We start from the raw sequence: 27,191 nt of genomic DNA, 5'->3' as shown, positions 1-27,191 counted from the left end.
CCCTCAACAAGTTTCACAGAATTTAAAAAAAAAAATCAGTTTTTTAATTTTTGTGCCTCTGTTGTCCATTTTTTAAAATATATTGTTTGTGTGTGTTTAACTGTGTAACTAGCCGTTTAATACAGCTTTTAATTTACAGGATATGCAGAAAAACAGTTGTTTTGGTACAGGTGGGCTGTGGAGTTTTTATAGCATTTTTTTGGGGGGCGGGGGACTCAGAAAGAAAAAGGTTGAGAACCTCTGCTCTTACATACAGCTGGGACTATACTGGCACCCAAACAGCCTCAGTACTGGGGATGTGCAAAAGTGATTTGAAGCTATTTTTTGTGCCTCTGCTCCTGTGATAGGTCAAGTGCTCCTCAGCTGCAGAGCAGAACCCAGTACCACCTGTAAAAAATGACTAACAACTTCAGATGTGAAATTTATACAGATGTACACAATTTTATTAAATTAGAAGTAGTATAAATTAGTTTACTTAGAACTTAGATCCATCATAAATTGTTTTGTATTCATATAATGCATTTATGTACAGAACAATAAATCTTGAAAAGGTATAGGCTGCTAACTAGCAATACTGCAAACAATAATTCCTAAGACAAAGCAAATGAAAACAAAATGAAAATTTTCACAGCTGACCACAGGGGAAAGTATCAGAATAATTTTGAGATCTTGTTTGGAAGCTTTTTAGGGTCTATTTTATCTAAAATATAACTAGTATCCTGGGACCAACATTGCTGCAACATGCCATTAAATATAACTTTGCATTTTTAGTTTCCAGACTGGTGTGGAATTGAAATTGTATAATTAGTTGATTGAATAGCATTTCTACTTATGACAGGTTTCAGAGTAACAGCCATGTTAGTCTATATTTGCAAAAAGAAAAGGAGTACTTGTGGCACCTTAGAGACTAGCCAATTTATTTGAGCATAAGCTTTCGTGAGCTACAGCTCACTTCATCGGATGCATACTGTGGAAAGTACAGAAGATGTTTTTATACACACAAACCATGAAAAAATGGGTGATTATCACTACAAAAGGTTTTCTCTCCCCCCATCCCGCTCTCTTGCTGGTAATAGCTTATGTAAATTGATCAGTCTCCTTACAATGTGTATGATAATCAAGGTGGGCCATTTCCAGCACAAATCCAGGTTTTCTCCCCCCCCCAAACACCCCCACCCCAATATACACATTGTAAGGAGAGTGATCACTTTAGATAAGCTATTACCAACAGGAGAGTGTTTTTTTTGTTGGGGGGGGGAGAAGGCCCACCTTGATTATCATACACATTGTAAGGAGAGGTTTCAGAGTAACAGCCGTGTTAGTCTGTATTCGCAAAAAGAAAAGGAGTACTTGTGGCACCTTAGAGACTAACCAATTTATTTGAGCATGAGCTTTCGTGAGCTACAGGAGTGTGTAAGGAGAGTGATCACTTTACATAAGCTATTACCAGCAGGAGAGTGGGGTGGGGGGAGAGAAAACCTTTTGTAGTGATAATCACCCATTTTTTCATGGTTTGTGTGTATAAAAACGTCTTCTGTACTTTCCACAGTATGCATCTGATGAAGTGAGCTGTAGCTCACGAAAGCTTACACTCAAATAAATTGGTTAGTCTCTAAGGTGCCACAAGTCCTCCTTTTCTTATTTCTACTTATGACTGACTGGTGGAAAGTTTTACCTATTGAGTGTGGGGGCTGAGCCATCAACTTCTGTATAATGGAAGCTTTTACACAGAGGTTTGTTTTGCGTGTGTGGGGACAGTGACAGTGCAAAACTGGTCAATTTTCATTGCTGCTCTTCAGAATGCTGGGCACCAGTGAAACTGGCAGAATCATGTCAATTTCAAGTTGCTGCTGCTTGGGAAAATGTTAGCAGGAGCAGCAGCAGAGGCAGGAAGATCCAAAAATAGCAGCCATGGGAAGGTGGGGAGGGTATTGGAGAATTCCTTCCTCCTCTTCTTACAGCGGCTAAGGTTGAGGGAGGATGAGTAAGTAGTGGAGACTATTTCAACTCACAGCAATCTGGATGCTCTGGAGTGGGCTTTTTTTTCTTTCCGGCTGCTATAGAGTAGTGATGGAACATCAAATTTACCAGGCACCTACTACTGCAAAAAGATAAGCCCATAACTAGAGTCCAGGATCAGTTCCTTCTTAGAAATGTCAGTAGCCAGCTGTTTGGGGGGAGAGGTTTTTCATCAAGGCACTGCATTGTCCCAGGGCCTTGCTGATAATGCCCTTCTCATATGTGCTTCTGGACTAGTATGTTTAGTCCTTTGGCAAGTAGGTGTTCAGTATATTTCTCAGTACCTGCCTTTTAGTAACATTAACTGGAGACCATGCTAGAAAGACACCTTCTTCCCCCCATGTATCACATGACTTTGTATATATCTGAACAATTTATTTTTCCTGCACCAGATGTAATAGTTCATAGTTTGGGTATTTTCCCTACTTTTTAGTTAAATGATGTCAGGTTGTTCACCAGAATGTTTAGTAATTGGATAGGTGTCTTGAAGTTCCAGTAGGGTTACTAGTTGAATCCTCTTTAGTTCATTGACGCTGGAGATAGGTGACTCTGCTTACTCTAAAGATAGATTCGCTCAGACATTGGCTGCCTTGCAGGAACGATTTAGCTTTGAGCAGATTTCCATAAATGGAAAGAGTAACTGGAGAGGGACAGGGTACCTTGGTGAGAGTGTCAATGATGTGCAACAGGTGTTTATGGAGTTGCTGGTTTTAAAAACCTTGTCCAAGGGAGAGGAGTAGAGAATTGGCCTTGAATGTAATGATATTTTAAACTTAAAATTCAGCTTGCTTATTATTAGAAAAGAGGCTATTGCTGTGCTCATGTTAACACACGTGTCCTGTGTCAAGGTATAATTTGAAATGTATGCTACAGCTAGATTTAATTTTAAAACTTTTTGTTTAATAACTTGGTGTTTGCAAGATTTAAGTTGAAAGTGAAATATTCAGTACTTCGTTCTCTCTTCCCAGCTCTCACTTAAGAGCGTAAAGCTGCATAGTAGAAAACTGCTAACCCCCATCTCTGTGAAGTTGTAGTTAAGGTGAGGTAATAGAACATAGAACCAGATAGATCTGTTATGCAAACTAAATTTTTTGTTGTTTACCTGTTCTGCCCAAATGAACTGAAAACATTACTAGGTGACCCTTGGGCTTTAATGGGACAGTGCTTGGCTATGCATCTAAATAGTAACTCCTTGTGTAGACAATGGTTTATCTACAACCATCCTTATTAAAAATCAGTTTTGTCTGGTTTAAAATTAAGGCAGAAGTCAAATCTCAAAGGCCTATCTTGTAATCCCTTAGTTACCTACCAGGAACTGTATTCTCACTGACTAACCAAAATCCAGTTTAAGAAGTGGGGACATTGGTTTCTAGTTGTCTTTGATCTATCTAAAACATGTTTTATTGTTATTAGCATGAAGCCCTTGGTGTAATGACATCTGTCAGATTTCTCTTGGGTTTCACCTTGTACAGCACAATTCAAATGTATGTTGAATCATGTAAGGAGGTTGTATTACAGCACCTGTGACCCTCTTATCAATAACCTTGTATGATTATGTTTTGTATTATTTTGCAGTGGAAGCATCCGTTCATGGCAGCAATGTGCACTGCACAGATAAAACAATTGAAGCTGCAGAAGCTTTGCTTCATATGGAGTCTCCTACCTGCTTGAGAGATGCCAGGAGTCCTGGTATGTCAACCACAGTTGCATATTATATAAGATCTTTCTCCCTTCACTAATTTAATAACCAGATTTACAAGGAGCTTGCTTATATTGAGGACTGTAAGATGTAATACATTTGTTTTCTCATTTCAAAACAATTGTTTGATTTGTTTTAGTTCCCCAGGTTTGTGAGAGGTTTTATTTGGTGTCTCTGTCCTGAAAGGGATATACTCCTAACAATTTTCACCCTTCTGAGGCAGGATCTTGGCACATTAGTTAGTTTTAATGGTAGGATAGCTTTGAAAAGTCTTTGCCTAACGCTTATTTCCTTGCAAAGCAATAGGCACCGTGGCACTTTTACGAAGTGACAGTGAATTCTTCCTTCAGATGGACTGTCTCACTTCTAGAAACTTTCTCATCCTAGTGAGCTGAGGATCAAAAGCATTGAGGTAGTTCTAAAACCATTGTAAATAGTGCTTTCTGTTAGACATGGTCCATTCAGTGCCCATGACTCTTTAAATAGGTTATCCCTTCAGTCACACACAATGGAGATACATGATGATTTTTTTCCCTTTTATAAAGGCTAAAGTATGACATTTTTAGCTAGATTTATACATAAAACTTTTTTGGGTGTGAAAAATTGCAGACATGAAACTTACACCAGTCAGCTTTGTTTCATAAATTGTTCTAAGCCTGACCCCTAATTTGCCTGATAAAGAACCAAGTTACATTCCTACAAGAGAATTCCAGTCTAACTTTTCCATTTTATTACAAAGGAGATTAAATCATACACAGAAGGCGTGGGTCTAATTTTCAGAAGTGCTGGATATCTAAGACTCTTGTTGAACTCAGTGGGAACTGAGGGTTCTCAGCACCTCTGAAAAGTAGCTAATGATGTATCTTAGTATAATTACACAACCACACAAACTACATTAAAAGAACATTCGTGAGGCTGCAAAGTCAAGCACTCAAAAGTTAGGAAATGCCAGAATGAAAGTTGTCGGTGCCATATTAATTTGGACCCCTTGTGTGTATATGTTATGATACAGTCTTTATGTGGTCATATCATTACTATTTTTTTTGCACAGGATGGACCTACTCTGGAGATAAATCAGGGTTGTATAATGAAGGAGTCTGTTGTCTGTAGGACTCCTGCTTCAAGTTGAAGAAGTTGGAAGGTGTGTAGCTAGTGAGGCAGAGGATTGTAGGAGATGAAAGTATGATCTCATGGTTAAGGCAGTTGAATGCTGCCCTAGATAATTGGATTCTGTCCCTCCCTCTGTGATGCTAGGCAAATCACTTTAACCAAACGTTTCACAGGTATTCACTAATTGTGTGCTCCTTATTTTCTGGGTGCCTGACTTGCGACCCTTTGGTCTGATGTACAGAAGTATTGAGTGCCCACAGCTGCAACTCACATGTATAGAAGCTGTGCTTTGAATTTATAAAATGCTATATTATGCTAAGCACTCTGAAAAATCAGGTCCTAGGCATCTCACCTAGGGCACCCAAAATTAGTGGATACTTTTGACGTTAATCTTGCTGTGCCTCAGTTCCCCATCTATAAAATGTGGATAACCATACTTCCTCATGTCTACGGCGTGTTGTGAAAATAATTTAATATCTGTGAAGCACTCAGCATAATGATGAGTGCCATAGGAAAGCCCACGAAGATAATTCTGTCTTTGGAGTTGGGTTTGAATAGTGTATAGTAAGTAAGGCATGGGTCGCTCGTTTAAACAATACATTGAAACCAAAATATTGAATAGCTGCTTATTAAATGAGCACCATTCATTTGGTGAACTGAATGAGGCAGGGATCTTGTGGAAAAAATAGCATGTGGTCATAATTAAAGACTGTATCATAATCCCTATGCACATGGAGGCCTAATTAAGATTGCTCTCTCCCTGTCCCCAGGGTCCTGGTCTCAGTCTACTCCCCTCCTCTGGTTCTGGCTCTTGTCTCCTCTGCACTAGAAGAATAGGGCAGTTTCCTCCTCCATGCTGCCTGGGCCCAGCAGGTGGAGCACTGAGTGCACAGGAGAGACAGATTCTCTGACCTCTGTTCCAGTGGCAACTCAGCTGCAATTGCAGGGAAAGTCCTGCCGGAACCCAGGCTGGAGCATGCTCAGTGCAGGTGGAATCTTCAGGGAATTTAACTGTGAAGCTCTAGCAAGTCTCTACTGAGTTTTGTGAACCATGATTCTTGAGATTTATTACTTGGCCAAATTTGGGTGTATTTTCACAGGAATAGAAAAGGCACGTCCCTGACACAAAGTCCTCCCCCACCCCTTGCCAAATTTCAAGTCGCTTTTCCAAAGTGGATGAGCACAGGAGCTACGAAAACAAAAAAGTTGCCAGATTTTTTTTTTTATATGGGCAAAACAGCATATTTCCCCATAGCCTTATTTTTGGAAATGACTGAATTGTTGTGGCTGAAATATTCCAAAAAAATTCAGCCTGAGCTGGACACCTGGCATGAAAATTTCAGCCCAAACTGTTAAGAGTTTTGCAAAGTTATAAGCATCTGAAAACAGTTGGAAAGTGTGGGCAACCTTAATAATAGGCACTGCTCTGAGCCCCACCTGTAATAAAGACAAATGGGAATCTGTCACATTATAAAGTTTGGATACTTGGTGAATGTAGAAATCATTTGAATGCTTGAGAAAGAAGCCACTTTCAAAAGATGTGAGATGATTTTTTTTGTTCCCTCAATTTAGGCCATTCTAAAATCAACTAAAAATATTTAATACAACTTGGATTTTTGTTTAAATATGTATATATCAAAAGTATAACTCGTTAATTGCAACTTGACTTTGAATTTTGTTTTTGTGGTTGAAATCCAATCCATAATAACATATCCTGCAAAAACATAAGCATGTACTCAACTTTATGCATGTGATTAGCCCTGTTCCCTTCATTAGGGCTACTCATGTGTAATTGTGCATGAGTTTAAGTCTCTGTGGGATTGGGGCCATAGTTCTTAGTAGCTAAGTTTATCCCTTTTTCAAGTACTGTAATAATATTTAAGGATTATAAGTTTCTCATGAGTTTTGCTATATTTTAATGTTTGCTTGAGAAATTTTCCTATCGTGTAAATATATAACAAATGTATAGTTGCCCCCTAACTCTACTAGAGTCCTATTTACAACAGTTACGGCTCCTTGGCTGAATCTGTATTTATTAAAAAAAATGGATTTCCAACCAGGTAAACCATAATGGCTCCTTTGGAGACATTATGTACTATATAGTTTGTTGGGTGATATAATGTAGCATACAACCTGTGCTAAGGGGTGATACAAGTTATACATGAAAATCAGTTAATCAAGTGAGGACAATAGTTCATGTCCAGTAGCTGTAAAAAGGTAATCTGGCTACTTTTAATAAATAACAAAAAATACTTATAAGCCTTAATGTACGTTTTAGATGACCAGTCTTCAAAAATTCACCTAAAAACGATTTTTGAAATACATGGGCAAAAATACAACTAAAATTGTAAGCTAATCTCTTTTTTAATATGCTGAATAAACAGTTTCATAGTTTTAAGTGGGGACAAAGGGGACTCTCCTATATGCATATGTAACATTTTGATTAAACTTAATGGTGCGTAGAGTTCTATGGTAGAATTTGTAATCATGGATAAGTTATAAACTTATGAAAATAGGAGTATGATAGAACTGCTGGTGGGCCATTAACGTCAGTAAATATCAAAATGCCACATCTTAACTCCTACCCATTTTTGAAAAAATTAAATTTGGGCTTTAAAGAGGAACGTGGAAAGTTTCACTAGTACTTAAACATATCTGATTTAAAATGCAGCCATTTATCTTTCACTTATTTTTAATATTGTAGAATGCTTTCTTACTATGTTAAGAAAGAATGTTACTGACCTTGCAGCAAACAGTTTATTTAAGTCTCTAGTCTTATTTCTGCCCTTTAGACAAGTTGCTGCTCCCTCTGATGTGAATAGCAACATTCTTACTGACTTTAGTGAGACCTAGATTGGATTTTTAGATACCTGTCCTTGCCATATGTCTAATAACATTGACTTGTATATGCATGTTTTGGGGACTGGATTGAGCTCCTGAGTGACAAATTATGTAAAGTTTGCATGATTTGGTCCCTGAATCTTAGGTCCCTTTCAGGTTCTTTGCTGTAAATAATTTGATTTACGACATAATAAAGGAGCTGGGTAGAAACTTTATCTTGTGCATTTTATTTCTTTAGTGGAAGTCTTTGTCCCTCCCTGTGTGTCAACCCCAGAGTTTATCCATGCTGCGATGAGGCCAGATGTGATAACAGAGACTGTAGTGGAGGTGTCAACCGAGGAGTCTGAACCAATGGATATGTCTCCTGTTCCAACATCCCCTGATATCCGTGAGCCAATGAAAAAGAAAAAAGGTACACATGACTTTTATTTAAAATAAGAGATTTTAAGCATATTTTATCCCTAGTCCAAAGTATTGTATGCAAAGTTTCTGGTTCAGGTGGAGATAGTTTTGACAGTATCCCCACTCATATGCTAATGTGTACAAAGTGAACTCTGAGCTGTGAGCATGCAATAAAAGAAGGGGGAAAGCATAAGCAAAAGAATATGGTTTGTTAAATCATAAGAAAAAAGATTGAAAAAATAAGGATAAGAAAAGGAGGCAACACTGGAAAAAATTAAAGGATTCAAGACAGAATTTGTCTGTAAATATTCTCTGGAATATGTATAATTTCTTCCATAAGTCACAAGGAGTATCTCAAATATAAATAAAATTCTAAGTTTCTTGAAACATTTTAATAGTTGAAACCTGTGAAAATCTTGGTGTGTTAGACATTTTTGCTTATCTAAGGGCCCTTTTAAAGATACTGTTTTTAATATATGGTTGCCTTAAATTCCATTTCAAATCATTCCAAATGCCACATCAGAAACAAGTTCAGGCCACCATGAGAGGAAATGACATCTGTATAAATTATTGCCTGGGGTGGAGAGGGGGGTTTAAGAACTGTAGAATGCACATTAGCGCCAGGTGTTTCATTGAAAGTGTTTGTGGGTGGGTCCTTGTGACCAGTGACTTTATAGGCTGAAACATGCTCCTTTTCCTCCTCCTAGGGCTGAGGTTCACAGCTCACACTAGATGCTAAGGCCTGGTGTACAGTTCACAGTTAGGTTGATGTAAGGCAGCTTACATCAACCGTATCATGTCAGTGTCTACACTACAGCCAAGTTCTTCCAATGTAAGTGCCCCAGAACACTGAGATAATAACTCCACCTCCATGAGAGGCATAGGGCTTATGATGGTGTAGCTAGGGTGACACAGTGTCTGTGTAGACAGTCTGTTACTTACATGGGCTGTCAGCTCTCTTGTCATGGCTTTCATGGAGCTTTCATTTCTCCAGCAGAAATGGGATGGGAGTGTGAAATTGACAAGAAAGCTGGGCAGCTAGAGCACAACTGTTCCCCGCTTTCCTGGAGAGCTGGGTAGCCTGCTCACAGCTGGGAGCCAGGGCAAGAAGCACAGGAGGCTGGGTGCCTGCTCCTGGCTGTTGGCTGTCTTGTCAAATTGACAAGGCTGCCCGACTCCCAGAGGGGGAAGCGAGGGGCTGAGAAGCCGAGGCAGCTGGATCCCGCTCCTGGGGGCAAGAAGCCACGGGCGGCTTCCTCCCCACTTCCCCCCCCCCCAACCCCCCACTGCACTCCTAGCAGGGAATGGGGAGGTGAGAAGCCTCCCCGGGCGGCTTCCCCTGCTCCCAGTGGGGAATGAGGAGCTGAGGTGGGGTGCAGCCTGCCGGGAACCCAGTAGCCTGTGGGGAGCTGCCAGCAGAGCTGAGAGACTGGACTTTCAGCTCCTCACACTGCCTCTCTGAGGTTGGTGGAAGCACTGCCGGTGAGAACACGCATCACGGACCCAAGGAGGGTAGTGTGGCTGTACGTCGACCTAATATAGGTCAATTTAAGATTTTAGTGTAGACAACACCTAAGACACTGTAGTTGAACTTCCAGTAGTATCTCCATTTTGCCATCATTAGCTGTGGCTTATTTTCTGAATATAGTAGTAAGATTGTTCTTACTGTCAGCACCATGAGGAGAAAAATAACTTTGTCAAAATCCAAATGAGTTCTGCAGTAGCTACAATACTCTGTTCAGCCATTTTGATGCTTCAGATATCCAGTGAAAAATAAAATCTACAACCCTCCAAAATCTCTCTCTATCAAACAGTCAGATTTACCAGAGTTGGGTCATGTTACTAAGGCTGTCTTAGCAGTTAACCTTAAAGCAGGCCAAGTTTTTGGTGCCAGTAACTTGAATGTCTAATTGTTGGTCGGAAAGACTGAGGAATTGGCTACACTTGCTAGGTAGAGCTCATTAAAGCAGCCCTGGGCGCCCTAGCTCGCTACCCGTCCACACTGGCAAGGTACGTAGAGTGCTCTGACTCCACGGCTAGAGCGCTCCTGGTACTCCACCTCAGCGAGAAGATTAACACTTTTTGCGCCTTGGCTGAAACGCCCGGGCGTCAGTGTGAACGAGGTGTTGCATTACTGCGCTCTGATCAGCCTCCGGAAACGACCCATAATCCCCTTAAGTCAAGTGGCCACTCTTGTCATTGTTTTGAACTTGCTGTAGGAATGCGGATATGCCCTTTGAAAGCTCCGTTTCTGACAGGCGGCATGCTTATCTGCTCTGAGACATTAGTGTGGAATGCTGTGTGTGAGAGAGAGAGAGAGGCGGGGGACAGGGGTGTCTGCTGCTGTCTGAACTTACAAGGCAGCATGCTGACATACTCTCAGCCCCCCCCCACCCACTCTCTCTCCTCTCACATACACACAACACACTCCCTGTCACACTCCACCCCACCCACCCCTATTTGAAAAGCACGTTGCAGCCACTTGAATGCTGGGATAGCTACCACAATGCACTGCTCTCTCTGCCCGTTGCAAGATCTGCTAATATGGCCATGCCAGTATGCTTGTAGCTGTCAGTGTGGACAGATCGCAGCACTTTCCCTACTGCGCTCTACGAAGGCTGGTTTAACTCAAAGTGCTCTATATCTACAAGTGTAGCCATGCCCTTACACAACTGCAGTGCAGCCAATTGTGTGTGTGCGCCTTTTGGGACTTTCTTCTTTCCACAGAATGTCTCTGTCTCTTCTTTCCACTTTTTCATTTTTATTGTTTTATTTTTTTAAAAAAATCCTGCTTCCCCTCTGAATTTAGTAGTTTAGCTGTTGCCTCGTTTGAAGCAGGCATGACTAAACCATAGCCTCAGCAAAGTATTTTCCTTTAAAAGTTTGCCTTCAGTGGGCAGTAATCCTCCTCAGTATATGTCTTTTGTAAATATTCCGTTGTCACTATAAGCTTCAGGTCCATTATGTGACTAACTGGACTCTAATTTGTAAATTTTTTAACCATTGTATTAAATTACAAAATCCATAAATCACCAATTTTAAAAAATAAATACAAGAATTAAATTATTAAAGGAAGAAGTTACTTTCTTGCTTGTTTGCTTGACACCCATTGATGAAGGAAATGCTACTCAGCAGGGGAATACATGAATTTGGAGAGTTGTACAGTTTTAAGAAGAGTTTTGTATATTTTATTTAATAGAAAAATGTATGTAGCAAATGTAAATCATCTTAAAACACTGAAATTCTCCAAACTCATATGCATCTGCTAAGTGGCACTGCCTTCAGAGGACGGCAGCAGGCTAGTCTTCCCTGTGGCAATTAGTAAAATAAGCAGTTTTCATTGTGGCACCAGAATCATTCACATATATAGAGATGTTTCTGTATGACAGAGATTTGTAAAGATTTACAGACAAAAAGTACATTAAGATGGAGGACCCAGCAGTAGTTTAGGATAAAGTACAGTACAGGGATAAAGCGGTATAAATCCAAGGAGTTCATTATGGCTAACTTAACAGAAATGCAAACATGGTATGGAAATGCAGAATTAAGGCATCCAAACAACTGTAGCTCCTTCCTGAAGTGATCTTTATGATTAAGTAATTTTAATGTTTGTGGTCCCAGATGAGAGTAAACGGACTTTTTAAAAAACACTTTTCCCTAACCTACTATTGTGTCGCTACCAGACAGAGTTATAGTCAAAGAGTAAGTTCTTTGATTTTTGGGAGGGATATGCTCTATTTCTGTACATTACAAAGAGTTTGATTCCCTGCTGTAAGTGTAAAACTCAATTCTGCCTTAACTATGGAACTGCAACTGGCACCTCCATAAAAATACATGTCGTTAAATTTCAATGTTTGATGCACAATACTTTTCTTCAGGAGTAATTTGTGTTCATGTTACTAAGATATGAGCGGTATTGGTTGAAGTTTTCTTTAGCCTTGAACAGAAACACAGACTCTCTTCAGCTTGCTGACCTAAGGTGAGATCTTCACCCCTTGCTCTGGCCCCTTTATGCTGAGTTAAAGGGTCATAGAGTGGCTCTGAAAGCACCAAATCTGGCTGGGGAAGGATTCCCTTGGCACAAGAACCTGAGGAAATCAACTGTAAAGCTGCCTTCCTAGGCCCCCACTTCGCAAGCCCTCCTGTTGGGAGCATAACTGGGGGCAGGAAAGGCATGTCAGGGCATGGCCATAGCATGCACCACTGCAGAGATTTCAGGCAGGGAGATCATAGGCAGCCACAGAGAGGATGCTATAACTTAGGCCCCGAAGGCTGTCTAAATAATTCTGAGAGTCACAAAGGAAAGCAGCCCAGCATCAAGAAAGTAGAAAATTGGCTTACAATCACCTTAGCCCCCCCTCTACGTGCGCTGTGAGTTTGGTGCTGCGCCTCTTAGAAGTACAGCACAGACTCTCGCTCCTAGCCCTTTAACGGACAAAAGGTTAAAGAGAAATGAAGGGATGCAGTACTTCATGTTTTGACCTCTGCTTCAGTGGTGTCGTAATGTTCTTCTACTGTAAAATGTATTTCTGCTCCACAGTTGCATAGTAATGAAGGGATTTTTAATGTAAGAGCTGTTTTCCATATAGGTTTAAAAAAAAAAAAAGTACAATTTCAATGGTCAGATTTCTTAAAAAATTGTTTTCCTTATATTTATTAATCTTTTTATAAAACAAATTAGTTCTTCTGAAAGGAAGCATAAAATACAATGGACAAGATATTTAAATTAATATAGCAATAATTATTACTGACATCAGACCAAAGGAATGCAAACTTGTAAGTGTGTTAATTTTTATGTTTAGTGCATACCTTATATTTAACTCATCTGGAACTGAGTTACGTTGACTTACGAAATCCACAATCAAACTTAGTATTAGTTTGTGACTTAGTGTTGTGACTTGCAAAATAAATAATCTTACCTTATAATAATATAAGATTTTAAATTAGCCTACTTGATAAAGGCCTATTTGTCCGTACAATATAATAAGGGAAATAACATGAGAAACATGAATTACCACTCAGACATAAGATGTTAATTATTTCTATTATATGTATGTCTTACAATTTTCTTTTTAAATATCATATACAGCTGGCCGTAAACCAAAGACCCAACAGTCAGCCATTTCCAATGGTTCTCCAGATTTAGGTATAAAGAAGAAACCCAGAGAAGGCAAAGGTAATTTCTTCCATGTATTAAGTCTTAGAATAATGTAGTGCATTTTATCTAAAAATCCCAATACATCTTTCATGCACTGGTACTAAATACATATTGTAAAATACCAAGATTTGTAAATACCTTGCTGAAGTCAGCGGAGCCAGAATTCCACCCCATGTTTTAGTATGTGTTTTGTAAAGGGTCTAGTAAATTGAAGCCTTAATTGGGGCCTCTAGGTTTTACTGTAATATCAATATTTAATAATCATAACGACTGCCATTATGATTATTTTCATCTGAAATTCTGTTTGCACATATTGACTTCTCTTCATGCTGGGTGTTGTGCTCCCTGTTGGCTTGTTGCTGGACGCATGCTTTGTTACGCTGCCACTGGAGAGCCTGTGGTCAGGCAGAGCAAGCAAGACAGTGTGTCTGCACTTATGCTGTATAATAATACATTTATGGACTCCCTGTTGAATGTTCAGAGAAGCTTGTTGCATTAGTAGTGGATTCAGCCTCTGCAGTAGCTTAAATATACACAAGGAAGTACCCTGCCTTAGCAGTAGGTTCAGTGGTTGGCTTAACTAGGTGGAAAACTAATTATTATATATTTTCTTACATCACAAGACTTGGTTTTGTGTCCACAAGATGAGGCAGGAAGAGAATGCCTTTAGTGTGAAGTGTTTTGGCCCTGCGAGGCAATGCTTGTCAGTGCACGACCACCATCACCTATCTGTGTGTATGCATACGTGCCCCTGTGTTGCCAACTGTCACTACCTTAGAGCCTTCCAGTTGTTCTTTCTTGACCAATTGGTCAGAAGAGCCATGCTTTCACCATCAGTTCCACTGATGCATAGAGTATCCTTCCTTGCTGCCCCTTCCCTCCAGTCAGCAGAAAGGTGATGGTAGTAGGCATTCACAAGTTGCCTCAGAATCAGTATGTGATATATCAGATCTTCCTCCAGTGGAAGACACAAAACATGGATGCCTTTGCTGCTTACTAAACAAAAAGTGGTTTGGACTTCTGCTTGTGGCATAAGGAAAAGATCACCCTAAGTAAGGGATACTGTTTTCTGAAGCAAATTCTCACCAGCAACCACACCACACAACAGAACCACTAACCCAGGAACCTATCCTTGCAACAAAGCCCATTGCCAACTGTGTCCACATATCTATTCAGGGGACACCATCATAGGGCCTAATCACATCAGCCACACCATCAGAGGCTTGTTCACCTGCACATCTACCAGTGTGATATATGCCATCGTGTGCCAGCAATGCCCCTCTGCCATGTACTTTGGTCAAACTGGACAGTCTCTATGTAGAAGAATAAATGGACACAAATCAGACGTCAAGAATTATAACATTCAAAAACCAGTCGGAAAAAACACTTCAATCTCTCTGGTCACTCAATTACAGACCTAAAAGTGGCAATACTTCAGCAAAAAAAACTTCAAAAACAGACTCCAACGAGAGACTGCTGAATTGGAATTAATTTGCAAACTGGATACAATTAACTTAGGCTTGAATAGAGACTGGGAGTGGATGGGTCATTACACAAAGTAAAACTATTTCCCCATGTTTATCCTCCCCCCCCCCCCCCCCCATTTTTCCTCAGACGTTCTTGTCAACTGCTGGAAATGGCCCACCTTGATTATCACTACAAAAGGTCCCCCCTCCCCCAGCTCTCCTGCTGGTAATAGCTCACCTTAAGTGATCACTCTGGTTACAGTGTGTATGGTAACACCCATTGTTTCGTGTTCTCTATGTATATAAATCTCCCCACTGTATTTTCCACTGAATGCATCCGACGAAGTGAGCTGTAGCTCACGAAAGCTTATGCTCAAATAAATTTGTTAGTCTCTAAGGTGCCACAAGTACTCCTTTTCTTTTTGTTTCTTTATGTTGAAGAAGAGAAAAGGAGAGAAATTCCTGTACACCTGTCCGCTAGTACAATTGGTAGTAAAGGTCTTAACCAAACTCAAGAGAGACAAAGGTTTAGTGAACTTAATAGCAACATACAGGATGAGACATGTATGGTTTTCAGCTCTAGTGTAGTTGGTAGTGCAAAATCTCCTCCTTTGGAGAATGGGCATAGATACATGCTCTGTTCTAATCCAGGAGTCCCCTCCTGTTTACCTGGTTCCTTATCAGGGTAGAGCTCCAGAGGCCTGGTGTTTGCGAGCAGGTGTCTGGGGGAGAATGGGGGAGGAGTAGTGTGACCAAGGTAAGTCTGTTGTGAAAACCACTGTAAATAAATCATTTAACTTCTCTGCAGTGTCCTTATGCTCTTTAATTGCTCCCTTTACTTGTTGGTATTCCAGTGAACCCCATTGATTGTCACAGATTTTTGGTTGCCCTTAAAGAATACATTTGTGTTGTGTTTTTAGCACTTTGCATTTCAACATCCTCTTAGCCCTCTTAATTTCCATTAAAATTTAGCTGATATACTTTGTTCCTTTCTACTGGCTTCACTCGAGCTGGCTTTCCATTACTTGAAGAATACTTTAGGGAAGTGACCTAGTTCTAGGCCTTTTAGAGAACCTGTTTCTGAAGAATGTCTAAACTCCTGTCTCCTTGAGTGTTTTCTCCATTTGGGATCTCTTCTTCTTTAGTTGACCAATATTTTGAAAGTTTATTTTTCTGAGGACACTTTTCTTTGAGACTGACTCTGCTTGTGTCTCTAACCCCTTCTTTTATATTAAAAACAATTCATGTATCTTGCTGGGTATTGGCTAACTTAACATCTCTCAAAATATTTAGTCTCCAAGAACAAGAATTTGACAATCCTGGAATTTTTAAAGAAGAAGCAATTACTTAACGTGTAATTGTATTTATTTGACGGGGTCATCTCACAGGATTCTCAATTTCCAAGATTTATTGGGGAGAGTTCTCTCTCCTCCTGAGCCTGGCTAGATGTATATTTTGTTTATTGTCTGGGATGTATTGTGGGGTTGTTGTGTATTCAAGAGTTTCTTGCATGTTTATGGTTCGTTTTTACATTTGGCATCTTTTGGGGAACTCCTTACACAATTCAGCACTGACAGCAAGGTTCTCAGGGACTAGCGGAGTGACAGCAGATGGTGTGCAACCAGTTTCATATTGGACTACAACTGTCAAAGATTATATTATACATATAATATGCACACAAAGATGTAGACTGATTCACTGGTGCATGCCTGGTGCTTTGAGCTGCTGTGGTAGTGCAAAGTAGCTGTAAACGTGGCTTAATTGGTCCCCTGAAAGAAAAGGAGTACTTGTGGCACCTTAGAGACTAACCAATTTATTTGAGCATGAGCTAAGGTGCCACAAGTACTCCTTTTCTTTTTGCGAATACAGACTAACACGGCTGTTACTCTGAAAATTGGTCCCCTGAGGAGTCCTTATTGTGGGGGGGCGGGATCCCTAGGTGGTAAAGAATGACTTAGAGGTCGTTGGAAGTATTTTGATGAAACAGTTTTTCTTGAAAACGCTGATTTGTTGAAACTGAACCGTTTGTGTCCAACTCGGTTTTGACAAATCTTTCTTGAATCACAGATAGGGTTCTGAGTCATTAGAGCACGTTCATAGCTTTCCAGTGAGATACAGCATGTGTGTTAGCCCTGGAAGGACTTGCCCTATTGGGCTTTACCATTGTGACACTTCTGTGCAAAGAAAACCTAGTTTAGATCATTTAAAAAGGTTTTCAGGCATTATTTCCTCTTCCTCAGAGGTCTGTACGCTTGGATTCACTAAGGGATCCTGGCTTTGTAAGTGAAGGGATTAAAAATATCCCATTGAAATGTTTTAAAATTTATATTAAATATTAACAAAAACACTATTTTAGAAAATATGTAATAGCTACGGAATATGCAGTGGTATAATCTAGTTTTATTGGCACTCTTTTGGGATTAATATGGCTGTCCCAAACTCCTGCTGATGGAAATATACATATTTAGTTCAATGCAGACTATGAGGGAAGAGTGCCACCTACTGAATCACCAGTGCCACTTCTTGCAGCAAAATGAGGGCCATTTCCTTTGATCTGGCACTTTGTGGATCTAATGTGTTTTTGCACGGGAAACAACAAATGTTGAAATTCTTGTTCGCTTAACGCTGTGAGGTTTTCATTTTCTCAGTGCAGAAGCTATTGCAGAAAGGCAGATAGCATTGATAGCTGGGGTTTAGCATGTTGGTAATGAGCATTGGAGAAATCCTATCTGGGTGGACCAGAAGTCAATAATGGTTAAAAGAATTCCAAAGAATTTACGGCAAATTAACGGTTTAATTTTTTCTAGTAGGAGCAATTTATTGAATTGAAAACTCATTTTTGCTTTTTTTATCATGGCAGATAGAACAGCTATTAAGTATTATATCTAAAAAACAGCACTTAGTACTGGAACTTTGTTTCCATTTCATTTGGCAAGTCAGAATAAAATGATTAGATCTGGGAGTGTCTCGGAAGTGTGGTCTCTTGGTTAGAACTGAGAACTGGATTCCTAGATTGTGTTCCTGACTGTTACTCACTATGGGAATGATATGAATTTCATTGAAATCAGTGAGAAGTTTCACATTGATTTTAGCGCACTTTGGATCAGGACCTATATTGCTTTAGACAAGTCATTTAATCTCTGTAAAGTGGAAATATAAAGTGGAACTATAATAGCTTCCCCAGATAAGGGTTAGTAAATTTTAAGGAATTTTGAGGACTGTGGCACTCTTTAAACTACCTCTAAGGGAAGTAAATGTATTTTGCAGTGCTTTTATCATAGACTTTGTAATAGTCTAGCCTCAGTGATGCTGTCCCCAAGTTTCAGGAGCGAATGCTTGAGTATTTGTTAATTGATATGGCAGCATGTTGCACAAACAGATTTATTCTTTAATGGGCTTTTGTTTATTTACTTGGGCTCCTGCATTCCTCCAGGATTGAAAACTTGGTCAGGTCTCAAAATCTGGGGACTCTGACTGAGTGTCCCTTTAATAGGATGGTCAGATTTTAATCTGTACTCTCATTGAAGGGCTTCTTTTTATTTTATTTTTTTAGGTGTGAGAAAATCTCAAAATTGACAAACTGTTTTAACTGTGTTTCAGAATTCAACAGTCCTTCCCCTGCTCTCCCATCGCATGATTCTGCAGGTTCTCCTTTCTTTTTTTGACAGGTTTCAGAGTAGCAACCATGTAAGTCTGTATCCGCAAAAAGACAAGGAGTACTTGTGGCACCTTTGAGACTAACAAATTTATTTGAGCAGAAGCTTTCGTGAGCTACAGCCCAGTTGAGCCCACTGGGCTGTAGCTCATGAAAGCTTCTGCTCAAATAAATTTGTTAGTCTCGAAGGTGCCGCAGGTACTCCTTTTCTTTCTTTTTTTGATGATTTGTTCACATAATCACTTCCTTCCACCTGTAATAAACAGAATGTGGCCTGCGTTTTTCTGTTCCTAGCCCCCTTCTCCCAGATGGAAGTGGTCTAATTGGACCGTCCAAGCAGCTTCTCTGTTCAAATTTAGTGCAGTGCTGGGTCTTCTCTATTACATATGCTACAGCTCTGAAACCTGAGAGCATACACTTACTTTGATTGTAAGCTTTTTGGGGTAGAGACAGTCTTTTTCTTCTCTGTTTGTATACTGCATCGCATAATGGGGTGTTGATCTATGATGGCTGTGGGCTACTGCAGTACAAATAATATTACACAGTAGGGGAATGGCTTGGAGATTTAGAGGTGTTTTAGGCACTCTGATGTTACTGTTGGGAAGGTTTAGCGCAGCAATGGAGTCCAGTGAACAGGCTAAGACAGCTTGTGAACACTGAACTCCCAGTAATAAAGGTGAGGGATGGAGGCAGGTCAAAAAGAAGGCGGTTTCTAGGGGCTTCTGTATGGGGATATCTTTTCCCCCCGTCCTCTGCCAAAGAAAAAGTCTCCCTTTCCTTAAGTAATCTCTCTATTCTCTCTCCTTCTCTTCTCATCACCAGACTCCATCCGAGAATGTACAGCCTATGTTCTGGAACTGCTATCTGCGGTCTTAAGAGCTGAACAGAACTCCTTTCAGAGCATTGTTTATGTCCTCTAGGCAGCCAGGAAGTGTTGGTGGTGTAGGACTCCATCACTCCCTTTCTTATAGCAGTTGAAAGCTAATTTTGGTTTGACGAGTCTCCCACATCATGCGGCATAGCACAGTTCTAGTGCTAGCCCCTTTGAGTTTCAGAATGTAAATATTTATGAAATCTTTCCTAAATTTATCAGAGTGAACAAATACATTCACATTACAAGTGAAGGTTAGGCAGAGGATGGTATGTAATGTAGTCATTCAGAGTTTCTGTATCAGATAGTTGTCTAAGTGCACTTTTGTATGTCTATATATGGAGAGGTTTTTAATATCTTTAAGTGTAAGTTGTCTAATGTTCATATGCTTTCTGTTTTTGTAGGAAATACAACGTATTTGTGGGAGTTCCTTCTGGATCTTCTTCAGGACAAAAATACTTGTCCTCGATACATTAAGTGGACTCAGCGAGAGAAGGGCATCTTTAAACTTGTGGACTCCAAAGCAGTCTCCAAGCTATGGGGAAAGCACAAGAACAAACCTGACATGAACTATGAGACAATGGGAAGGGCCCTGAGGTAAATGAAGGAGAAGAATATTGGGGCTTTCCTTTAATTACAAAATAATCTGCAATTATATAATTAGTCATTTTAAATCGGAGACTTAAAAAAAACCCAAAAAAGTATGATCATAAACATCTGACCTAAATTTTTCTATAGCTACTAGATTTTAACTCTTTACAAGAGTTAAAATGCAACTGTATACTATAAATCATAATCTCTGCCATTTTCATGGCTTTTTCATATTCCCAGTGAATATATTTTATTTTTTAAATATTTTGTATAAACATGATTTAAAAAAAACCACAATCCAAACTTTTAAGCCATGATTGTTGAATAGTTATGCTTAGCCAGTATGTTTGATAGCTTTTTTTCCTATTATTGTAGAAATTAGTGTGTTTTTGATCTATGTCAACAAGCAAGTTTGAAATGTTGAGTCCCTATGTACATCCATCAGTGTTGTTTACTTCATAATTGTACTTTTCCTTGCAGATATTACTATCAAAGGGGAATTCTTGCAAAGGTTGAGGGGCAAAGGCTGGTATATCAGTTTAAGGAGATGCCAAAAAACATAGTGGTCATAGATGATGACAAAAGTGAATCCTGCAATGAAGATTTATCAATGTCTACAGATGAGAAGTCATTGGAACGAGTGTCATTGTCTGCAGAAAGCCTCTTGAAAGCAGCAGCATCTGCACGTGGTGGAAAAAATTCTTCTCTGTTAAATTGTACAAGAGCAGAGAAGGCAGTCACCAGAGTTGTGAATATTGCCTCTCCAGGGCATGAAACGTCATCTCGTCCTCCCACCACCACTACCACTGTTCCAGCAACAGCAGCTCCCAGGTTCGTGCCACACTATTTGTCATCTGCTGAACCCTTCAGTCAGGAAGCTGAGTTTTGTTGTAATATAGTGCCTACAGATAAGCTGGTGTCAGCCACCTTGCTAAAACAATACTTGTGGTAATGGGAGCCCAGCATAGGTGGTTGTAAACTGGTCTCCAGTCATGAAGCCCTTAGGCCAAGATTTTCAAAAATAGGATTTTGTGGCTCCCAAGGTCCATATTTAGGCTCCTAAATAAGTGGACTGATTCTTCAAAAGGGCTGAGCAGCCTGCAAGTCAGTGAGACTGACCTGCTAAGTACTCAGCTCGTGAAAAATGAGACCACTTATTTAGGAGTCAAACTTTAGACTCCCTTAATTTAGAAAGCTTTGGCCTTACTATTTAAACCAGTGGTCCCCAAACTTTTTCCATAACACCCCCCTTACCAATAATGGAACCTGTCCGCACCCCTCCTGGGGGCTATGGTTGGGAGCTGGGAACGGGGCCAGGATTAGAGCCACCGCTGTGGCCAAGAAACAGATTGCTCCTGGGGCCCGAGCTGTGACTGGGGGTGGGGCTGGGGCTGGAAAGGAGCTGGGGGCAGAGCAGGGCTGCGTGGCACTCCCTGTCTGCCCCCCATGTGGGCTGACACAGGCCTTGCTGTTCCCCCCTCCCCCCCCCCGAATGTTCTTCCATGCTGCCTTGGGGGGTGCTCCCCACAATTTGGGGACCACTGATTTAAACAGATTTTGTTTTTAAACATAAAATTTTTGAATTTTTTGAGATTATCAAAATAGCATTATTACCGGATAGAAACTGATTTACCAGTCTAGCTTCTGGGACTAGAGCCCATTGCAAGCATCTCATGATAATGTCTCATCATTAAAGCTATGTTTTAGTCATGGGTGTTTTTAGTAAATGTCATGGACAGGTCACGGGCTGTAAACAAAAGTCCATGGGCCCGTGACCTGTCCATGACTTTTACTAAGAATACCCACCGTGACTAAAACTTGGGCGGGGCGCTCTGCGGGGGAGCGGTCTGGGATGCTGCAGGTGCTGGGGGAGGTGACCTGGGACCCTTGCTGGTGCGGGGGAGGTGGGGCCCAGGCTGCAGCACACGCCGGGACCCCCGCTGGTGCTGGGGGAGGGCAGTGCGGGCTGCAGCACGTGTCCCCCGTTGGTACTGGGGGGGAAGGAGGGTTGGCGGGGCTCCCTACCCGGCTCTGTGCCCCTGCAGCTCCTAGGCAGTGGAGGTAGGGTCAGGGCAGGGGCTCCTCTGCTTGCTGCTCCTGCCACAAGCGCCGGCTGCCGCAGCTCCCATTGGCTGGGAACCACAGCCAATAGGAGTTGTGGGGATAGTGTCTGCGGGGCTGGTAGCATGCGGCGCGGAGACCCCCTCTCCCCCCCCTCCCCCCCGCTGCCTGGGAACTGAAGAGGGGGCCTCCAAACCCAGGTAGCGCCCCCTCCCCAAACCCCTGCCCCTAGCCCTAGCCCTGAGCACCATCCCACACACCCAAACTGCCCGACACGGGCAGTCCCTGGGCCAGCACCAGCCGCTATAGAGGTCACGGATTCCATGACCTCTGTGACAGATTCGCAGCCTTCTCATTGTGCTGCTGCTATCAGAATGCTTGCCACCAGACTCATTTTTTAAATAATCTGATGATTTATTTAACTGAAGAAAAAGGATGTGAATGCTTTTTCTGATTGCTGGGTGTATCAAAAATGGTACAGTTTTCTTTTGGCACAACTCCCTGTAAATCCTGGGATTTTTATCCCTTTTAATTTTTGTGGTGATCTGACAGCTGTTTTAACACAATGAATGTATATACATATATATTAATCTTTCAATAGGACTGTTCGTGTGGCGATGCAAGTGCCTGTCGTAATGACATCTCTGGGGCAGAAAATTTCAACTGTGGCAGTACAGTCAGTAAATGCAGGGTCACCATTAATAACCAGCACAAGTCCAACAACGGCAACAACCCCGAAGGTAGTAATCCAGACAATCCCTACCGTGATGCCAGCATCTGCTGAAAATGGAGATAAAATCACAATGCAGCCTGCCAAAATCATTACCATCCCTGCTACGCAACTCGCACAGTGTCAGTTGCAGACAAAAACAGGCCTGACTGGGTCAGGAAGTATTAACATAGTCGGAACCCCATTGGCTGTGAGAGCACTTACCCCTGTGTCTATAGCTCATGGGACACCAGTAATGAGACTATCAATGCCTGCCCAGCAGGCATCTGGCCAGACTCCTCCCAGAGTTATTAGTGCCGTCATAAAAGGGCCAGACGTGAAAACAGATACAGGGGCTTTAAAACAGGAACGTGAAATGAAAACACTGCAACTTGTGCAAGAAGAAAAGCCAGCAGATGGAAGCAAGACTGTGACGCATGTTGTAGTAGTTAGTACGCCCTCAGCCATTGCCCTTCCTGTAACAGTGAAAACAGAAGGAATAGTAACATGTGAGAAATGAAGAAAAGGCAGTTACCAACATGGATTTTCCTGACTTTTATTGATTGAGCTTTCTGACAGACTTGGGGTGGGGTGGGGGAATGGACATGATCAAGAAGTCAAAAATGAGAGTTTAAAAATGTAAACATACATGCGTATATCAGAGACTTACTGGAAATTAACTAACTGTCCCATGTTTCAGTGGGAATTGAACCACACATTCATATGCTGACAGAAAACTGCCTCTTTCAGTTGGGAAACAACTGAACCTATGAAGAAGGAAAACTATAGGGACTGGACTGAAAGGGACCAAACAGTTCACTACGATATCAAGTTACACTAAGACCTGGAACACTAAAATGAGTTCTGTGAGAGGCTTGTCTTGGTTTAATTTTCAGGGGGAGAGGAGTCTCATTGTTACAAATGGCAAATCTGATGCATTTTTGTATGCATACCAGCAATTACTACTGTGTGCGCACAGTACTCAACTGGTGCTATGTGAAAAACTCTGCTACTAGGTATACTAGAATGTGAATTAAAGGAGAGGATTAAGAGCTTCTAAAAGAAGACAAAGAGACCTAGAGGGATTTTGTATCATACAGCTTAGCAGATTTAAAATGAAAGCCTTAGACTGATTTTCAGTTATCTTTCTTGAAATAAGCTAATGGCTTGTTTGTGTAAAGCTTTTTTATTAAAACAAATTTTTTAAAAATCTTGTACCTAGCACAGTATTGTTATAGAATTACATGTAACATATTTTGTATGGTAGTTAAAGTCTGTCTAAATTTCTTAATTGTGGACAAAATAGCAGCAGGCTTTTGGCCTTTTGCTGTAACATGCCTATGTCACTCACTTAGCCTTGACATCTGTGCATACATTTCAGTTTCAGCTCCACTCTGTCACTTGAAAGGTCACGCTCAGCATGAATTTTTGTCAGGTAGTTCTAAACCTGTACAGTTTCTTAGTTGAAGTTAAGAGGGAAGTACCAGTGTTCAGAATGAACTATAATAGTTTGTATATTCAACATTTGAAGTATATTCTATTTTGTTGTACTCTTGTTTCAAAGTGTATTCAAGTAGGTTTTACTGAAATATAGAAATGAAATTTAATTGATTTTGGTGTGTTTGTTTTTCTTAAAAAAGGAAACAAGAAGATAACTTGTTTCCCCTCTGTCCAACTACTTACCTGTTTGTTTGATATACTCCAGTCACCAGGCTAAGAGGGCGGTGACACAGACAGGTAGTTTGGAGCTCCCTTACACTTTTGGTGGAAGAACTCTGCTCCCTTACACATAGTGTTGTGAGGCAGGTCGTCAGAATAATTGGCAATTTATTTTTTAACCTAATGACTGCTGATGGACATGTGCTGTGTAAAAACCGCTGTTGGCAGAGTACAGCTGATGTTACATTGATTCGATTGAACGGAACACTTTTGAGTAACAGCATTAAGTGGTAACACAGCAGTTATTATTTACTATTTTATGTAGTGTCCAAAGTATTACTAAGCACTTTTACACACTGATAAGACAGTTCCAGTTCTTAAGATCAGACACGAATGATAAAACTGAGATGAGACTGGGGACAACAAAGGTTACAAAAAGGAGAGCGTGGTTACTTTGGATAGTCATGTGCATGCCTTCAGGATTCTGTTCTATATAAATGAATTGCAAAGGTGTTTTGGAGGACCTGGTCTGTGGGGCAGTAGATGAGGCAAGGGAAGATGGAAAAGAGTGGGTTAGGATGTGAGTGGAAACAGGAGGGTGAATGATAAGGACATAACACAGGGACAAGTGGGGCTTAGTCATAATGTGAGAACTAGGAGTGGCTGAAGGAAAAGTTAAATTCCCTTAGGTTCATTGCAGGAGGTTGTGAAGAGTATAGATTAGTTAGTACGCCTTACTCACACTGCCCCCTCTACCACCTTTCTGGGCACTTTTTTTTCTCTGGATTAGAAACATAAAAAATAATAAGGAAATATTTCCTTTTATATGCCACTTTCATCTTTAGCTCTCCAAATGCTTTACCGAACCTAGATGAATGTTATCCTCATTTTACAGAGAGAGAAAACAGATTCAACACAGTAATAAGGAATAAAACACTCGATCAAGCCACCTGCCCATCCAGTGCAGTATTCTGTCTGTGATAGTAGCTAGTACTCTACACTTCAAAGGAAAACAGTGTAAGAATCACAGAGTGGCTGATTATGGAACAGCCTGACCCCAGGGGAGATTTCCTTCCTCATCCCCATCAGTCAATGGCTGGCATATGCCCTGAAATATGAGGATTTATATTCCTTATAAAGTTCTGTGGATGTTCATTATCCATATACATGTCTAACAGTGCCCATGAATTCTACCGGGTCCCTTATCTTTTATATCCATTTATATTATATACCTCTATCTTGTCCCTTTTATTCATCTAGGCTCTTTGCTGTAATCATTTGTCCTTGTCCTTCTATTTCTGTCTTTTATGAGATTAAGTTGTTAAATTCTGTTGTATATAGATTGTTACATTGCGCTCATCACTCTTATCTGAGCACCTTCCAGTAGTTCATTAGGCTATATGACTACAACTGTCACGTTTTGTTCTCTCATTCTCTCCTCAGGGGGAGAACTGTATGCAGTGGAGTGTCTTATTTTGTGGTTTTGTTTTTTGGTGACTTGCCCAACGTCACATGCAAGACAACAGGAGAGACTTGAATGGAATCTAAGTCTTCTGACTCCCAGTCAGGTCTCCTATACACTGGATCACATTGACTCGATTCTTTCAGTTGTTTATGAGGGAGAAGAAAATTGGGGTGACAATTTGTTTCAAATTTCCGAGGAGGTGGGTGGAAAACAAAATGATGTAATAAAATACATGGAAGCTTTACAAAAAAGAGATCTTAGGTTATTCTGATTAAATGCTATAGGTGATTCTGGGCTGCAGTCAGTCAATAACAAAAGGGAAAAGGTATTTTTCAACTCCCTTTGAATAACTGAGGATTTTGCCAACACAGGGCTGTCAATCATCTGATTCAAGCACAAGTCTGAGGATTTCAGGTAAGGTTTTTGTGTCTGAACAATCTATTTAAAATTTTTTTCTGTCACCTGTTTCCTTTGTGTGCTACTGGATGTATGAAATTCCAATGAACCTTTTTAAGTGAAAGCCCTCTTAGACCAGAACCAGAGAAAGAACCACTGCAGGGTGTGAGAAACAGCCTGTGATCATGAGCATCATTGATTTAGTGGAAGTAACTGTTCAGAGAGTCCTAATTTTGCCCCTCAATGTCAGTGGAACCACTGTGCACACACAAACAGTGAAATAATTTAGTGGCTCATTTCCCTTTTCCCCACAGAAGTCAGATAGTGGTGATCAGCTACAAAACCTGTTCTCTTAGCAGGGTGGAGAGACTGTATTTTCTGGTGACGGGGTTTGGGCAGGCAGAAGAAGTTCAGCAAAAAGCATTTATTAAAATTTGAGGCTTAAGCTTAACTTTGGGTTTTGGCATGTCTCACTGTCCACTTTGTTTGTTCAGCTGATGTTTTAAACTTTTGGTATTGGCAGGAATACGTAGCAGAGTTCTGTATCCATATGAGAATTAGACCGAAAACAGTGGTTAGAGGGGGATACTGCATGGTTATTACAGTTTGAGAGCAGAGGGCTGTACAGACTCTAGATTCACTTAAGCACAGTCTGAGTTTGTAGTCTAGAGAGCTTGTGGATCAATAAAGGAGATGTAAAGAGAGGAAAGCTGCACCTTAACTAAAAAGGCCAGCTAATCCGGGTTGCATGTCTGTAGGGGGAAGTAGTGAAGGAGAATGGGAGTTGTCAGGCCAGAACCAGGACCAAGTCAAGCCCTTCAGGCAGGAAGAGATGATACAGAACCCAGATTGGCTTCATACAGGTAAGCCAGTGGGTAGGAAGCATAAAGTCTGCTGTATAGTGAGCACCCTCTGAATATACTCACAGTAGAAGAGAGGTTTGAGAGGCAGAGAACTGACTCAGGGAAAGGGCGGGAGCAGCATTCAGTGTGGATGTCGGGCATCCTTTGTCCTAATGGTTAACCCTTAGAATCAGAGGTTCCTATAGGATGAAGAAGCTGAACCCTGCTGCTGGTGAAGTGCTGCAGT

General features: G+C 40.8%; 1 protein-coding gene across 7 annotated transcripts in view; it reads left to right on the top strand.

Moving 5' to 3' along the window:
- Positions 1-24,193, top strand: part of ELF2 (E74 like ETS transcription factor 2) — a 63,278-nt gene extending 39,085 nt beyond the window's left edge. For all 7 annotated transcript variants that reach the window (XM_077815241.1, XM_077815237.1, XM_077815236.1 and 4 more), the window contains 6 exons: positions 3,595-3,708; positions 7,908-8,081; positions 13,161-13,247; positions 19,626-19,818; positions 20,293-20,643; positions 22,475-24,193. In XM_077815241.1, the coding sequence (XP_077671367.1) occupies positions 3,595-3,708; positions 7,908-8,081; positions 13,161-13,247; positions 19,626-19,818; positions 20,293-20,643; positions 22,475-23,102 (1,547 nt within the window). In that variant the 3' untranslated portion in view covers positions 23,103-24,193. The remainder of the gene's footprint in view (positions 1-3,594; positions 3,709-7,907; positions 8,082-13,160; positions 13,248-19,625; positions 19,819-20,292; positions 20,644-22,474) is intronic.
- The last annotated feature ends 2,998 nt before the right edge of the window (positions 24,194-27,191 follow it).

Source organism: Eretmochelys imbricata, chromosome 4, assembly GCF_965152235.1.
Source record: "Eretmochelys imbricata isolate rEreImb1 chromosome 4, rEreImb1.hap1, whole genome shotgun sequence".
NCBI classification, from domain to species: domain Eukaryota; kingdom Metazoa; phylum Chordata; order Testudines; family Cheloniidae; genus Eretmochelys; species Eretmochelys imbricata.
This window is presented reverse-complemented; position numbering and strand designations above follow the sequence as displayed.